Source organism: Hoplias malabaricus, chromosome 5 (assembly GCF_029633855.1).
Source record: "Hoplias malabaricus isolate fHopMal1 chromosome 5, fHopMal1.hap1, whole genome shotgun sequence".
NCBI classification, from domain to species: Eukaryota; Metazoa; Chordata; class Actinopteri; order Characiformes; family Erythrinidae; genus Hoplias; species Hoplias malabaricus.
Window position 1 is genome coordinate 46,957,441 of NC_089804.1, and position 18,125 is coordinate 46,975,565.

General features: G+C 38.8%; 1 protein-coding gene across 5 annotated transcripts in view; it reads right to left on the bottom strand.

Moving 5' to 3' along the window:
* Window positions 1–18,125, bottom strand: part of atp2b3b (ATPase plasma membrane Ca2+ transporting 3b) — a 66,678-nt gene that overhangs the window by 15,623 nt on the left and 32,930 nt on the right. For 3 of the 5 annotated variants that reach the window (XM_066670171.1, XM_066670176.1, XM_066670173.1), the window contains exons 6-19: window positions 17,869–17,994; window positions 14,284–14,325; window positions 13,380–13,544; window positions 12,285–12,499; window positions 10,223–10,465; window positions 8,995–9,236; window positions 8,328–8,562; window positions 7,571–7,750; window positions 6,909–6,996; window positions 5,258–5,364; window positions 4,427–4,618; window positions 2,885–3,098; window positions 2,005–2,216; window positions 1,346–1,453 (exon numbers count right to left, since the gene is read on the bottom strand). In XM_066670171.1, coding sequence (XP_066526268.1) covers window positions 1,346–1,453; window positions 2,005–2,216; window positions 2,885–3,098; window positions 4,427–4,618; window positions 5,258–5,364; window positions 6,909–6,996; window positions 7,571–7,750; window positions 8,328–8,562; window positions 8,995–9,236; window positions 10,223–10,465; window positions 12,285–12,499; window positions 13,380–13,544; window positions 14,284–14,325; window positions 17,869–17,994 — 2,369 coding nt within the window. The remainder of the gene's footprint in view (window positions 1–1,345; window positions 1,454–2,004; window positions 2,217–2,884; window positions 3,099–4,426; window positions 4,619–5,257; window positions 5,365–6,908; window positions 6,997–7,570; window positions 7,751–8,327; window positions 8,563–8,994; window positions 9,237–10,222; window positions 10,466–12,284; window positions 12,500–13,379; window positions 13,545–14,283; window positions 14,326–17,868; window positions 17,995–18,125) is intronic. The other 2 variants (XM_066670172.1, XM_066670175.1) reach the window with 1 other exon arrangement.

Consider the following 18,125-nt stretch of genomic DNA (forward strand, 5'->3'; position numbering starts at 1 on the left):
AACTAAACATGGCCCTCTGTTTTGCTAAGCCTGGATAAAATATGAATTCATATTAATTCGACAGAGATACAACCAGACATTGTGGGTCTCTGATGCAGGAGTATATATTGAATAACAGCTGAAAAACTAAAACACTTTCCTCAGTTGTACAAATTAAAAACATGACTGATTCCCACGGAAATATTAGCGTTCCATTAAATTTTGAATTTGATTGTCAGTGTGCATTCTAGATGTAGGAGTAGTTACCAATGCACTAGTTTGAGACAGACATTTTAGGAGATGTTCTGACCCAGTTGTCTAGCCATGAATTTGGCCCATGTCAAAGTTGCTCAGACCCTTTTGCTTGTCCAGTTTTCCTGATTGTAACGCATCAAATTCAAGAACTGACTTTTCACTTACTGACTAATATATTCTAATAAATGATCAATTTAAGATCCAAAGTTTTTTGTTTTAATTTAAAACTATTACAGATTTACAGTAAAATGCTGAGAACACATGTTATATTAATTATAATTACTGTATTCTAATATATGTCCGTTTTTCATGCCATGGTCTAAAAAGGAACTTTCTGAAAGAAGTCCAGTATTCCTTATTGAACGAATATCGTTGTTTCAAACCTTTGAAATCTTCATTATTACTCTTAAGTGTAGATGAACAAGTTCTATGGAAAAGCCCTTCTGTTTATAGATATGCCCATACATATCTGTTTATTAATAGTTATTAATTAGGTTCTAAATGCATTAAAAGTCATTAATAATCAATTATAACACATAGATTGAAAGTGCAACAGTGACTTGCTGTTTGCCAAATTGTGAACCCACATCCATCTGTTAAACTGTTAAACCACAGATCCCTGTCCACTTACCTTACTTTGTATACTCCATCAGTTGACATTACCTCATTACGTCAGATTCAACACATATCTGTTAATAAGTTTAACCCTTTAACAACCAAGTTTAATCAAACAACCTTAGATTGAATGTGGTGCACCTTAACATATGAAATGACTAAATTCATACTCTCAGATGTTAGCTTATTCTTTACCTCAATATTTTCAGTAAGTTCTCTGACATTTTCAGTATTAGAAGGAAACATGGTCACTGTTGCCTTTTTTTTATCTCTGTTACAAATGATTATTGGTGGATTTTAAGGTTTTTACAGCCTAATTAATAAAGATGTATTAAACAGATTTATAAACCTATATAAGTGTAGTCCTTTTAAAGTGTTTAAAACTGCATTTGATAATTTTTTTATCAAATCATTTTCTTTACTTATTTTCACAAATTATTCATCACTCATCCACTCTCTCTCTCTCTCTCTCTCTCTCTCTCTCTCTCTCTCCCACCTGGCCCCACAAGAGCTCTCCCACTCCTACAAAGAGGCACCACAGCCACTGCTCCACGTTGAGAGGTGCACAGCTGAAGGGCTTTCCCCCAAACTGCACTATCACGATCTGCACAGTGGACATACACAACACAAGTCACACATAAAAGAGCACAGTGAGACACCCAAATACTGCGCACTGCCTGTGTCATTTAACCTGCTGAGCAATTGTACCACAGTTGAGATACACTGTTTATTCAAATATAAAAGATATCAAAACTCTTTTTTCTATGCATTAATTTAATCAAGTATTTGAATAAAGCATGTGTAGTTGGATATCAAAACTACAGTAAATTGTACTATTCTGCAGAGAAAGTCATTAAGAATCTCACGTTAAGCTTAATAGATAGTCTTAACACAGCTGTGCAGAGAAATATTTAAAATGAATTGATCTGTGCAGTATTAAGCTGCCACATACACCTGAAATACAAGCACTGGAAATTAAGTACTAAATAAATCAGCAGAAACAAATCATATTGCACACTAGATTTACATAAAAAATTTACATGAAAAACTCAAAACAATATGACAACTGTTTCTTTTTTTAATTTAAACTGAAAATATGGTTAAAATGTTCATCACTGTTTCACTAAACAGTTTGCTGTGTGGAGGGTGCATAACCTGAACTCCGAAGGTGCCCAGCACAATAGTGCAGAAAATGGGGTTGGCAAAAATGCCGTCAAAGACGTTCCTCTCTCCGTGGATTTTGCGGGCATTGATCTCGTTGAACAGTTGCATGAGGACAAAAGTGTTGAAGATGATGGTGTAGTGCTCGGAGGGAGGTGAGTGCAGTGGAGCATTGCGGCCGCTGTCGATGTTAAAGATCTTCTCTCCTAAACAGCGAAGAAGAGACACAGGAAACGGAATTCATAGCTGGGACACAGAAGCAGAAACCCTTGAAACAATGGTGTGTCGACCAGTTTAATTGGCTGCACTTAACTTTATGATTATCTGTTCAGTCAAGACATGTTTGGTCTCTGTAACCTTCAATTTTGCAATGGAGCTGCAAGTCTAATGTCATCATCATCATCTTCTTCTTCTTTTCCACTTTTCCATTTCAGGGTCGCGGTGGCAACAGGGCGAGTAAAGATGCCCAGACGTCTCTGTCCCTTGCAACATCCACCAATTCCTCCTGGGGGATCCCAAGGCGTTCCCAGGCCAGCCAGGAGATATAATCCCTCCAGCGTGTCCTGGGTCTACCCCGGGGCCTCCTTCCAGTTGGACGTGCCTGGTATACCTCCAGTGGGAGGCGTCCAGGAGGCATCCTGATCAGATGCCCAAACCACCTCAACTGACTTCTCTCAACGCAAAGGAGCAGCGACTCTACTCCGAGCTCCTCCCTAGTCACTGAGCTCCTCACCCGATCACGGAGAGTACGCCCAGCGACGTAAGTCTAATGTACAGTGGCTAAAGAGTAGTGTAAGCTTAAGTACAAAGACGTATGATGCAAAATTCATGTCTAAATTGTCACTAAGTTATAGTAAATTAATTTCTTTCTTACCAACGAAGAGCAGGGTGAAGATGATCACAAGCTGATAGACTCCATGACCCAGGATGTTCTTCATCATGGTGAGGGAGATGAGGGGGTTGTTACGGCCATAGGGTTTTCTCAGCAGCAGAGCTTCAGTGGGTGGCTCGGTGGCCAGGGCAAGTGACGCAAATGTGTCCATGATAAGATTAACCCATAACATCTGGACTGCTTTCAGAGGAGAGTCCTGTATAAACAGAGACATACAGGTAGCTGATGGTTAACTCTATAAATGATTATATAAAATGCTGGGTTACCACATATTCCATGGTCCACTACATGGGTTGGATAGATGGTAAGGGTAATACAAATTCATGGATGATGCTACAAAGGGGCTGTGGTAAAAGTATTACCCCCTTTTAAAGTGTGTGAAAAAGTTTACTGTGTCTTGTCATTTTCACTGTTATGCCTGTTTGTGCCTACACATTGTTCTTTTAAATAAGTAGCGTGAAGTAATTTACTGCATATTCTTTATTCAGTTTTTATTACAGGAACATTCATTCATTCATTCATTCATTCATTCATTATCTGTAAGCGCTTATCCAGTCCAGGGTCGCGGTGGGTTCAGAGCCTACCCGGAATCATTGGGCGCAAGGCATTACATGAACATAAACACATTTAAGTTTAGGTTTTTTAATTTGGGGCATGTTTACTTCCTGTTTCCTGCTGTACTGTAATAAGTTTGCCTGAATTATTATTTTTTAAATGTGAAGTATGATTTCAATCCTGGTTTCCCATTGGTTATTCTCTGTATTTCATCTCCAATATAACAAGTGTAGAACTGTTAGGTGCTAACTAATGAACTTATATATGCAAAGCCGTCATTGCTGCTATAGACCCAAAATAGCACATTTCAAGAATTCCTCCTTAAAACCATTTTTTTTTACAAAATATTTTGCTAAATATTTGCTCAAACAGAAAACGGGCACATTCTTATCATGTTTAAAGACACCATTTTAGAAATTAGGCTGCAGTTTCTGACTATGTGGAACTAAGACCAAATGCAAACCTAATTAATTTAAAATACTTTTTGTCTGGACATGTAATATTGCTTGATTATGTAAAGCCAGGTATCCATAAAGGGCAGATCAGTATGCACAAGCCATAAAAAGCAATAGTACTTTCAGCTGTGTTAATCAGCCTTTTCAACAGCACTAGCATTTTCTGAGAACATGTCAGAGCTGAAATACAGCAAATTACAAACATATGTCATATTAGGACTTATTTTTATCATGAATAAAATTTAGTGTGCAGTACTATTGGCTTCCAGCAGGGGTCTTGTAGTATAATCTAATTTGAGTATGCCTCTCCCACATGCCCATAAGCTGCAATGCAGTAAGTTTCAGTAAACTAAATCATATGGAGATTATTTTACTCTAGTGTAGAGTTGCTACTGCACAAGCAGTCTCTCAATTTTAAGGATAGTGTAGTCAAAGGCTGAAAGCATAAAGCCTGCAAGGTGTTTGTGCGTTTGCGTGTGTGTGTTTTATGTGAGCAGATGTGTGAATGTTTTACCTGTGTGATACAAGCTCCAGTGAAGGCTACTATGACGGCCACTACATTGACAGTAAGCTGAAACTGCAGGAATTTTGAAATGCTGTCATAGACATTCCGCCCCCACATAACAGCCTTCACAATGCTGGAGAAATTATCATCAGTCAGAATGATGTCTGAGGCCTCTTTAGCTACATCAGTACCAGCAATACCCTGAGTGGGAGAGAGAGAGAGAGAGAGAGAGAGAGAGAGAGAGAGAGAGAGAGAGAGAGAGAGAGAGAGAGTGTAAAGGCAAGGCAAGCTCATGGAATTGTTAGAAATACACTGCCTGATGGTTGTTTTGAGAGGTATTTTTAATATATTAATGGTGGATGAATATCTAGCGCAAACCTTTTTTCTATAATAAATAGATTAGTTTATTATTTCAAAAACTCCATAAAAAAGAAGTTATGTTGCTAACTGTTAATAAAAAACAAACAAACAAATAAAACAACAACTCAGAAATGACTTTGTTCACACAGGGCACACTTGTATCAGGACATAACAAGATGATTATATAATCTGTTTGTAATACACAGTTGTATTTTACACTAAAACATAACAAAAAATAATAAGAATAATTCATTGGCTAAGTAAAAGAGCACCAGAAAAGACAGGGAGAAAAATATCGCTATGCTGCAATCTTGTGCCATCTGGGAGATCATTAGCACAGTACACTGGGTCTTTTGCACTATATTCAGCAGCAAAGCATAACAAACTAATAAGTAGACAATAGCTTAAAAGTGGATGGAAGGAAACATTGTGGATGCATGGTTAAATGAAGAGATGGAATAATCAGATAAATTCCCTCACCATGGCAAATCCCACATCTGCTTTCTTTAGAGCCGGCCCATCATTGGTGCCATCACCTGTCACAGCCACCACCTGCCTCTGCTCCAGCACCGTGCTGTCAATTATGCCTGCAGATAATCATCATAGCTTACGCGAGTGACACTTTTACAAATTGATACACATTAGTAAACTGTATCCGCATTCTTTTTGATAATGTTTTATTAAAGCAATACTTTTTAGTAGTTTACATTTTCACTCTTGGCCTCAGTCTTAATACTTATTAAAAGATAAAATAATAATACTAACAGCCTTACAACACCCGTCAGACTAGATCAAACTTTTATCATTTAGAGATATGCTTCATAGACTGAAGACTATTTGAAATCACTAAGGCAAGTGTGTGATTATTTAAGCAAGGACTTAGGACAACACTCATTCATTCATTATCTGTAACCCTTGTATGTATCTTTACACTTATATAGCGCCTTTCTAGACACCCAAGGACGCTTTACAATCCACACTGCTCAGAACGCTCAATCCACACACACACTGGTGAGAAGCGACAGCCAAACGCGCACAGCGTACTCTAAACCAGGAACGACCGTCCACCTGGAGGACTGCATCGGGCACTACTAGGGTTTAACCCAGGATAGAGCACCAATCCATATCTGGGCTCACACATACAGACATTCATTCGCACACCAGGACAGTTATTAGAGAAGCCTACCCTCCATGTTTTTGGACTGTGGGAGGAAACCGGAGCCCCCGGAGGAAACCTGGAGGCAAACGTGCCGCCAGGCGGGAATACACCCTGGAGGGGGCACCAGTCCTTCACAGGACAACACAGACACACAATCCAATCCACGCCAATCCACCTACCAACGTGTGTTTTTGGACTGTGGGAGGAGACCGGAGGAAACCCACACGGACATGGGGAGAACACACCAAACTCCTCACAGACAGTCACCTGGAGCGGGAATCGAACCCACAGCCTCCAGGCCCCTGGAGCTGTGTGACTGCGACACTACCTGCTGCGCCACCGTGCCGCCCTTTAGGACAATACTAACTACTGTAAATTAACTTTTACTACTCATGGAAGATAAAGAAACAAACTTCAGACACCAAACATATCTTGGCTGACAAGACATTTGTGATGGAATATTAGAATAAAATAGAGCATAAATATGTTGTCAATTATGTCACACACACAAGCACTCTGTCCTTGTAAGCAAGTTAACCGCACAAATATTTTTTTATTTGTTCATTTATTTATTTATTTATTCATTCATTATCTGTAAGCGCTTATCCATTATCCATTTCAGGGTCGCTGTGTGTCCAGAGCCTAGGCGAATGCGAGAATACACCCTGGAGGGGGCGCCAGTCCTTCACAGGGTGACACACACACACTCACACATTCACTCACACACTCATACCTACGGACACTTTTGAGTCGCCAATCCACCTACCAACGTGTGTTTTTGGACTGTGGGAGGAAACCGGAGCACCCAGAGGAAACCCACGCGGACACGGGGAGAACACACTAAACAGTCAGTCACTTGAAACCACCCTATTTATTTATTCATTAATTTTTTTTATTTTCAAAATATTGTACATATTAATAAGTTTAACAATAAAGTTAATATACTGAAGGCAAATGTAGTAGACTTCTAACCTTTAACAAGAGTGTGTTTGTCTGTGGGTGAGGAACGTGCCAAGACTCTTAGTTTAGGCCAGATCTTATCGATCCTCTCCTGCTCAATCTGAAAATCATAAAAATAAAGAACATTAATTTTCTGTAACTGCTGTATTCTGTTTAGGGTCACTGTGTGTCTGGAGTCCACCCGAAATCACTCAGTAGGCCATTACAAGGTAGGACACACCTACGGACATATTTAAATGACAGATGCACATTCCAGCATGTGTTTCTGGACTGTGGGAGGATACCAGGGTACCTAGAGGAAACCTACGTAGACATGGGGAGAACACAGACAGTGACCCTCACAGACAGTGACCCAATGTAGGGCTCAAACCCACAAACCCCAAACCCTGAAGCTATGTGACAGTGACACTAGCTGTTGTGCCACAGTGCCACGCCAGAATTCAGATTGAGATTTTGGATGAGGCTTGGATGTAAAGGATTTCTCCAGCTGCCAAATACAATAGTCAGTATGGTTACCAAAGGATATACAATGCTCATTTAGTAAACTTTGCCTGAACATCAAATCAGGTAAGACAAGAGTACCATCATAAACCTTTAATAAGTGTCAGATACTGAGAAATTAAAACTGTAAATATTCTTAAATGGAAAAGTCTACCAAGCAGACAAGGCCTCACCTCTCCTTTTTCGTTCCTGATTCGTCGGTTGAAGTCCTTGCCTTCAAGACACAGGAAGTCATCACCAGGCTGGATGATGCCACACTTGGCAGCGATAGCACGGGCTGTGTTGATGTTGTCTCCAGTGACCATGCGCACAGTGATGCCAGCCCTCTGACACTTCCGGATGGCATCAGGAACCTTATTTGGATGTATGGGACATATATAAGTGCATTTTCCTTGCTACAGTGGCTTTTGATTTGCAAGGGTAATTTATTAGCTTGCAACATTAACTGTCGTCAACAATCTGTTGAAGATCCCTTTCTTCTCACAAACACATAAACAGTGCAATACTAGTCATTGTGGGTCTCTGCTGAAATTCTTCTTCAAGTGTGTTGAGTTATACCATGATGTTGCATTAGGGGTAGTTTATAAAGATGTCTTCCAAGCCTGGGGGTGTTGTATGACTGGGGAAGACCTAATTAGCAGGAGGAATTGGCTATGACTAGATTGGTAAATGTAATGCCCCCTTTCCAAAGCAAAACAAACAAACAAAAACACACACATAAAATAGCCCACATCACCAAATATTTATTCCAGGTAAAGGAATGTGTTCACATACTGAAACATTGATACATTTTTTTAAAACAACGGAATATAAATCAGTTATTTACAAAAAATTATATGTTTTTTTACTCTTTTTTTCTCTTTTTTAAACTCCTTTTTTGGGTATATTAAAAAATGTGTCACTGCATAAATGTGTGTTTGAATCACTTACCTCAGGCCTTACAGGATCCTCAATGCCCACCACAGCAATGCAGGTAAGGTCAGTAACAATGTCAGCCTCATTGTCCCAGTCAGGTTCAGGTTCGCCAGGCAGTTCTCGGTAGGCGATGCAGATGGTACGCAGACCCTCACATGCCATGGGCTCAATTACCTTCTTCACCATCTCATCCCTGTCCCGTGGTCTGAAACTTCGCGCCTCACCGCCAGCACCCAAGATTGACGAACACCTGAAAAAGGGGAGCAGGGCTCAGGTGCAGTATGGATAAACAGTAACCTTGTTGCAGTAAACTTGGACATTTGAGTAGCCAATTCACCAACCAACGTGTGGTTACAGACCGTGGGAGAAAACCCGAGCACACGGAGGGATACCACGCAGATACAGAGAGAACACAGAGACCTGTTGTGCCAACATGCCACCCTGCTAACCAATATGTTAACTTGTATAATAGAAATATCTGTCGTATCTACCTTTGTAAAGATAGAGTGCGTTATTTTGTATAGCTGTACTATATGGATTTGGGGGTGATTACTTAATTAGAATAGTTTTTTTTAATGTATCAGTGAAAAGCTGTTCAGTGCATCCATTTCTTCATTGCACATCACAATGTTTTACTTTATTCCACATGACAATAAAATTGACAAAGACGAATTAGACTCACTTCTTCAGGAGGATTTCGGAGGCTCCTTTACTGTAGAGACGAAAGTTACCATCAGGAAGCTGCACCACAGTGCTCATTGACTTGCGGACAGAGTTGAAAGTGTAGACTTTGTACAGCTTCTCTTCGGGGATCTGCTCACGAACGGGCACATAGTCCCTCTTTAGGTCGAGCACAAAGCCCAGCAAGCCACACTCTGTTTTATTTCCCACCTGTTTAGGCAGACCACCTTCAACATCAGGAGGCTTCAGGGAGCAGAGGAGAGCACAGGAGAATAGAGAAGAGGATAAACAAGGTCAGCACAACATCTCCCAAAAGTGAAGCCAGTACAGGTCTCATGCCTCTGCTGGCTGGGGGCAGCCCATATTATATCTAATTTTCTGTCTTTCTATCTATGTCCAATATCAACAGTTTGTTTTCGCTGTGGTAATACTGGCACATTTTGTACCACCACCCCTCCTCCCTCTCCAGAAAAATCAATGACTAAAATTATTATGAGAAAGCAGGCATAAAGCCTTGTCTAGTCTGAGACTGCCTGCCGAAACTGCCCCCTTCTCACACACCTATTCATTACATGGAGTAGCTTAATTGTGTAACTGTCAGGCACCTAGGTAATCATACTATGATTTATAATTATAAACCCTTACACATAGATAATTCGACAGTCATGTCCTGCTGTTTTGTATTCTGTACCACGCTCTTGTGCATCTCAGCTTGTGAGTGAACTTGAAATTAAAACTCTCCTTTTCACCTTAAGAGTTGAAGCATTTACTAACATTTACCAAATCTACATTCAGCAATTGCATTCTCAGTTCCACCTGAAGTGGTGTGACAGTTACCCAAATGAGAATGTGTGCCTGTCTCTGCCTCAGGTATCTACTGTGCAGACTATGGTATCAAATTTGACAACAAGGCAGAAAATTTTGGGTTCATTTCTATAAAATGTAAAGCAATGTCTGCATTTTATCCAGGAACTGAGGATAAACGAATGATAAAAAAGAAGAGGTGAGTATTAATTTAAAAAAAAAGCATATAAATATTTGCATATAAAAATAGTTAATGCTGTCTCTTTCTTATTAAGAAATAAACCAGATAGAAATATTACTCACTGAAAATAACTGGACACACCAATAGTACAACCCACAGAATGTGTTTAAACAAACCACATAATGTAGTGAGAGTGCCATTTGAACTCTCGTTTATAAGGGCGTTCTGCTGTGCTTGTTCTCACCATGATCTTGGAGGTGTAGGCGCTGTTGATTGCAATGGCATTGACTACCATCTCCAGGGTGTTGGAGTTGATCTGACTAGGGTCAGGGATCTCACGGAAGTGCTGGTCATTCACATAAGCCTGGACAACGGTCATGCGGTTGGTAGTCAGAGTGCCAGTTTTGTCTGAACAAATGGCAGTGGCATTGCCCATTGTCTCACAGGCATCCAAGTGGCGCACCAAATTATTGTCCTTCATCATTTTCTGGAAGAATGAAGGTTAAGAGTGAGATGTGTTTACTTGTACTCATCAATAAAATACATAAATGACATAAATCGCATATATTCTTTAAAGTAAAAGGATTCTTTAAAGTAAAAGTCTGGATGCACCTAATGAGGTCTAGGCTTAAACCTAGACCAGAAGCAATATGGTGCTATTGGTGCTTTTTAATCTGAGCTTCTTTCAACCCCATCATTGCATGAACACTGATATGCATGCATGGTTAAAGTGCATCCCTAAATTACCTGCAGTTTAATATAAGGACAAAACCTTCTTAACCTACAATGGAAGTTAATGTAAATCATTTTATTCCAAGTAATTTTGGAACATTTCTATTGGTCTATTCATTGTGAAATTGTCACACATTTTGCAATACTGCTGAAATTAAAAATCTACAAAAATGGAGATGCATGTTTTTCTATGGACAACAACTATATAAATAAGATCTGCATGAGAGAGAGAGAGAGAGAGAGAGAGAGAGAGAGAGAGAGAGAGAGATTTTGAAAACATTTTCATGCAGATCTAGTCATGTAGGTCTCTTCTCTTCAACATGCATAAGATTTGTCCATTTCTCTCTAGGGAGGTCACTCAGGTGCTTTTTTTTCAGTCTCAAGGCTTGACAACTGCAATGCACGCCTGGCTGGTCTTCCTATATGGGTCATAAAGTACTTGTCACTGATCTAGAATGCAGCAGAACAAAGTGTCGTCACTGTGCTTAGTTCACTTCTGTAACTCCACAGCTGGACTCCTTTCAGTTCAAATTTTTGTGTAACTTTAGATATAAAACAATGATGTTCACTTTTTAATCCAATAATGGTCCTGCCCCTTTCTATTTCATGGGAACAGTAAAGACTTCATCTGTACCTTGAGTTTAAGTATGGCCCAACTTGAACCAAAGTTCAAACACAGACTGAAATACATTTCTTTGTGTCAAATTTGAATTAACATGTTTTTAAAATGTATTATTCACATATAACTGACTTTTGCCACTGGTAGTATTCTTGTTATTTTTCGACCCTTTTCTAGCTAGGATGCATTCTCAATGTAGCCAACTTTTTTTTTTTTCTCCAGATAAGAACATATGGTAAATGTCATAAATGCACATGAAACACAAATTTTTTAATAGAAATGGTTAAAACCTAAGCCAACAGCCAAAATGTGTATGAACATATGTTTGAACTTTTTTAGCTTTGCTGTCTCTTCATGAAGCCACTTCAGAGAATACCAATACTGTACAAAGCAACTGAGTACATTTAAATTTATGCCGTTAAAAGATGCTCTGATCCAGATTGACACAAATGTCAGTCTTGTTACAGATGTAAGCGAATATAGGGTTAGGAGTCTGCTCCATGGATTCTTATTAGTATAGGGTAGTCTGCTTGCCCCAGAGCTAACTCCTGACATGTAGGGGACAGCATATTACCACCACACTCTACTGAAAACTATAGTAGAGTGGGGCTACTTTGAAGATTTTTTAAAATAAGACATTGTGGTTATAGCATTAATAAATATTATTCATAAGAACTTTAATAAAAACTAAATTAATATCTATAATAATCAAATACTGGACCAAAAAATGTAAATTTATTATATATTACAATTATTTTTATGATAATTAAACTGGAAAGCCCAAATAATCTGTGTGTCTGGTATGGCATCCAAACTTTTGACTGCTGTTGTACATCTGTCAGTCTCAACTGCCTAATGCAATTACAGATTCTATGCAAAACCATAAGTTAATTACAAACACTCTTACACAAGTAAACACACAACAAGCACTCATGGTGCATCTGGTTTTCCTCACCTTCACTGAGTAGGCCAGAGAGATGGTGACAGCAAGAGGGAGACCCTCCGGCACGGCAACCACCAACACAGTCACTCCGATGATGAAGAACTTGACAAAGTACTGCACGTAGATGGGTGTGCACTCCGGCAACCAGACCCGCCTCTCAACCACAAATGTTTCAATCACAAAGTACAGCACCAAAATGATCACTGTGATAGCTGACATCACTAGACCTGGAAAGAAAAGATCAAAATGCATTAGCTACACAATAATATGTATTACAAATTGAGTCACAGCATGCTAAAGACAAACTTAATTAAGTTTTAGACATCACAGTTATTGCCAAAGATTAAAAAGTCATGTAATTATTTTAAAAATTCTGTTGTGTGTGGATTTTAAACTTGCTGTGTGACATTTGTGTAATGCTTTAGTTATCTTTTGATAAATCTTTTTTTTTTTTTAATGCCATTAAGTGTGAAGGAGTTGTTAGAAGTAGCATGCTGCTTTCACATATACATAAATATATTAGTTTTGAAAACCATAAAGCATGTTCCAAATTATTCTAACATTCAGGACCTTATATTCACATGATGAATATGATGTTGTCAGAGAATACTATATGGATGACTGTACTTATCTTCATATAGCTCTAAAAAATGCACTGTTAGTGCAAAATGTAGGCATTTTTTATATAAACATTGATTTATTCATTCATTCATTGTCTGGAACTGCTTATCCAGTTCAGGGTCATGGTGGGTCTGGAGTATACCCAGAATCATGGGGGAAAAAAGGCGGGAACACACCCTAGAGGATACACTAGTCCTTCGCAGGGCAACACACACTCAAACCTACGGACACTTTTCAATTGCCAATTCACCTACCTACGTGTGTTTTTGGACTGTGGGACAAAATATAAACGATTAATCACGATCGGTTATTTTAACCATATGGCAGCCCTAGAACCTATGGAATTACAATGAAATATAGCAGTACTATTTCTATACTTTTAGCTAGTAAACTAGTAAATCTATTCATTTTAATTAGTTGAATGCCTATAAAGATCTCCTTTAGCACCTTACGCTCTGCTGATTGGTCAACTGGAAAATCACTCACCCGCCTTGCCAATCTGTACGGCCAGTTTGGTGAGTTTGCCCTGCAGAACAGACTTCTCCTTCTTGGGAACATTGGCTTTCTTCTTCTCTCTTTCCTCCACCTCTCCGCCCTCCGCACTCTTCAGCGGCTGCATCTCCATGGCGACGGCACCATCCTGCTTCTTGGCTGGTGGGCGGGACAGAAGTTGAGCGTCGTTTACATACGGACCACAAATCTGTGCTGGCACAGCTCGAAGGTACCATGAGTGGTTTAAACCACAAGCACCAATCATTCAGAATACTGAATGCAAAAAACAAAACAAATACGTATCGCAATTTGGACAGTTCTATTATGGGCTGGCAGTACATATGGTGCATACATGAAACTGGACACATGGCGAGAGAGGAAAGCGTGACAAATGCAGACACAGTCAATGACGGCACAGTGGAAACACGCAGAGCCGCTGAGACTGGGACAAGTGTATCTCTCCTATCAACTCCCACAGAGGCTGCACATTTTAGCACTGTTCAGCAAAGTGCCCATTCAGCAGATCGTTACCCTTCACATACAATACAATGTAACAATGCCGCAAACACACTACTTCTGTAATACACCATATACTCTGCACAATAAAGGTGTCTGGTGAAGACGTGGCTGTCATGTATGCCATTATGCAACAAATGGTGTGTCGGTATATGTCAATGTATGAACTTCTACCACAAACACACCACTACAAACTCATATATGCAGGTCCGCTACACAGCCATAAACGGTTATGAGCGCATACATGAATTAGCATTTCTCTGTGATAATGGCCCCTATTTAGCACCAACTAGTTGAGCTACTGGGTAAAGATTTCCCACAGCAATAAAATAATTAACCCCTCAGTGCCTCTCATTCATCTACTCTACTGTCCCTGTGGTACCTTTATTCTGATTGGTCTCCACTGCTGCCTCTGGCTGCTTGCCTGCGAGAGAGAGAGAGAGAGAGAGAGAGAGAGAGAGAGAGAGAGAGAGAGAGAGAGAGAGAGAGAGAGAGAGAGAGAGAGAGAGGACAGCATATAAAAGGAGAAATGTAGCCAAAAGGTGGGTAGAAAGAAAGATAGAAAGAGAGGGGAGAGTGCAAAGTTGAACAGAAATAGAAAAAAAGAGTGAAGAGAAAGAAAGCAAAGAGACAGAGAGAGGGGAGGGGCATAAATGTAGAGGTAGAAAAAAGACAGAGTGGAACAGAGTGATGTGGGGAAATTGAGATTTTGTTTTATAAAAAGTATAGAGAAAGAAAGCAAACGGGGAAGATGGAGAAGTAGAAGAAAGGTAGAAAGAGAAAAAGAGTACAGCCAAAGAAATCAAACAGTGGGAGTAGAAAATAAAAAAAAAACAAGATAGAAAATGAAGAAAAACATTGGAGAGAGGGAGAAAAGAGAGAGAGTAGAGTAACAGGGGAATAGAAAGCGACAGACAGAGACAGAATGAGAGACAGAGCACACAGTGTTGTTGAGTGAAGGAAACAACAGAGCACAGAACTATGGAAACAAACACTTACGTCACATACATACAAAAACACTCAACCAAGCTTAATCTCACTTAAACTCGGACTCTTAAAAAACATCTGCAGTTTAAAAAAGGATTCAGTGTATGTATGATGTGGAATGACCAATGATTCTCTTAAACTTTCTTATGTCCTTATCTGTGCTGTACATGCACCTGTATACAGCATGTATACTGATAATAAAGCTTGTTTGTCTGTAGCCATACGTACCATTGGTGATGCTGCTTTGTTTGGCCTCAGTAGTGAGTGAGTAACTACTGTCTTCTGATTGGGGAGCGTGAAAGGGTTGGATCATGTGGGTGTGGAGAGGGGATTGTAGGAGGTTTAAGGATCGGGTTGAGGTAAGAAACAAAGAACAATAATCATAACACTGCCCGTCATGTGACAACACATCAGGGAGTGGGGAAATATGTATTTTATTAAGTACTAGATTACGCTACAAGTCATCTATGGATATAGTTGCATGAAAATGGAGTGTATCAGCCTGTGTAGACAACAGGGTGCCTGTTAATTCTGAAATATTTTTAAAAATATACCAAATAAAAAAAACTGGGTTTTTGCACAGTATCTATATACAGATAACATAAGAAACTTCAAGCTATTTTAACTGTTAAATACGAAAAACAGGGAATTAAGCATAAAAATGATCGATTATTATGATAATGATTATTATTATATTACACTGATGCATTTTTATAAATCTAATTTCTCATTTAAAAAAAAAAGATTTGGGACCAGAATTGGGAGAACCCCCCTTAAAAAAGTCATTGGTTTATTTAGCCGTATCTAACATTTTAAGCAATTGCGATGATTGTGGGAATTCCATCTTCTGCAGTGCATGTGGCTAGACTAAAGAACACAAATGAATACCTTGTATCCCTCAAGCAGTACTGTATTTGAGACCAGTATGCTTCTGTGATTACAAATACCACTTGAGTATACTTAATTCATATAAATACAGTGAAAGCCAGATGTGAAAAAATGTTTCAAAAAATGAATGTTGCTTTTTCATTGGGAATGAAGAAAAGGACTATCCAGATTGTCACAGCCATAAAAGCCAGAGTCATTGTAAATGGGTATATTAATTCTCATGGCATGGGAAATATACAAATATACACATATTGGAGCAATATATTCAGCCTTTAAGACAATGTCACTTTGTGCATGTGTAGAACAGGAAGACTAATCTCACGGTCTCTGACTGAAATTGTATGGCATATAATAAACTGCAACTTTATTAATGAAAGCCCTGTAAAGCAAGAACAGTAAAAGAAATATTGGTTCAATTTGTGTTTTAAAAGCAATTACTAAAAGGTGTTAAAAAGAAATTTGTTGTTATACAAATCATATATTTGTAATATATATGTTGCTCAATTTTAACAAATATTGAAACAATATACAAATATACAAAATGTAAAACAAATTGCTATGAATTCAGCAACATTTAAACAGCTCTGGCTCTCCATTGTAGTGTTTTCATTTCATAATCCACCGACTAGTTGGGCACCTGGATTCTTTTGCAAAGGAGCCATGCTGTGACAATAGATGCACAAAGTGGATTTGTCTTGTCTTGCTGAAATAAACAAGGCCTTCCCAGAAAAAGAGGTTATCTGGATGGCAACATGTTACTCCAAACCTGTATATATCATTCAACATTAACAGTACCTTCACAGAAGAGCAATTGACCCATGCCATAATGCACCTTCATACATCACAGATGCTGGGATTTGAACTGTGCGCTAATAACAATTTTTTTTTCTTTGTATGAGTTTTAATTTGCATTTGTGGATGCAACGACACACGGTCAGTTTTGAGCCCAGGCAATGATTTCGACTACAAGAATGTTTATGATTTTAATCCACTGCCATGTGAGAATGTAAAGATCATAGAAAGTCTGTATTGGTTTTGGGCCTTGTTACGTCAAAATAGATTTCTATGGATTCTCTGAATCTATTAATGATATTACGTAGTGCAGATGATACAGTTCTTTACTATTTTAAATTGAGAAACTTTATTTGTGATCCCTTCCACATCTTTACTTCTGAAAGACACAATCTCTTTGAGATTCTCTTTTTTAAACTCAGTCATGTCACTGACATGTTTCCAGTTAACCTAATTAGTTTTTTTGTTTGTTCTTAGCATAACACAACAATGTTCCGTTGCCTCTGTCCCAACTTTTTTGGAACATGTTGCTGGCATCAAATTCAAAATGGTGAATATTTTCAAGTTTGGAAATACTGTCTTTGTACTACTATATGCATTTTATAACTTATCTGGAAACAGGGTTTGTACTCACCAATAAGAGTGTGATCAACATAGTTCACATGGTTAAATCACATGTTTTTCTAACATTCTTAAAAAAGTAAAACAGTAAACATTATTTGGTATATTTTATTAGCATGATATTTAACCGTGTGAACAGTATTGTACAAACACTTATTGATTGGGGAGCGTGACTTGTAGACTTGTAACCAATAGTTGGATGATGTTTTCTTTACATTAATCTTAAAAATGTTATTTTTCAGGCTTGATGGATGCCATCATAAATATGGATGCATTTTGGAGTCTTGATATTGGGCCAGTGAAGCAAGGACTTGAGTTCACTAGCAATCCAGGCAGATGAGACATGCCTTAGCTGTCATACTATACTCCCTTTTCATCCCATTCATAAACATTTCCCCAGGCACTGGCCACACTCTTTCATTCATCTAAAAGAATCTTATGTCCTCCATATACACATGACCAGCCACTCTCCTCATGCTGCTGGTGGCCTTGAAAGACTTGAAAGTACATAATTCTACACTCCTGGGTTCTGTTCTAGCTTCTGGTTTGGTGGAATGCAATTATTTTTGCATAACATTTCCACATCCCTGTTATACATATTCTACTGTTTCTAACCTCTCTTTCTCTCACTGTGTGTACATGTATATGTGTGTGATTGCCTTTCCTTTCTCACACTTACCTTTCTTTTCTTTCTTCTCCTCCTCTCCCTCTCCAGCCCCCAGCAGAGTGAAAATGATGCCAGACTGAGAATTCACGCCAACAGCTGTCACCAACATCCTCCCCGATCCTTCCATCACATGGGTGCCTAACAAAAAAATAGATAACATATTTAAAAAATAAATAAATATATACTCCACACATACAAACACAGACTCTGCCTCACATTAGATCTAAAACAACTTTTTAAATTTTTTTTATTTTAACTATTCACAAAGT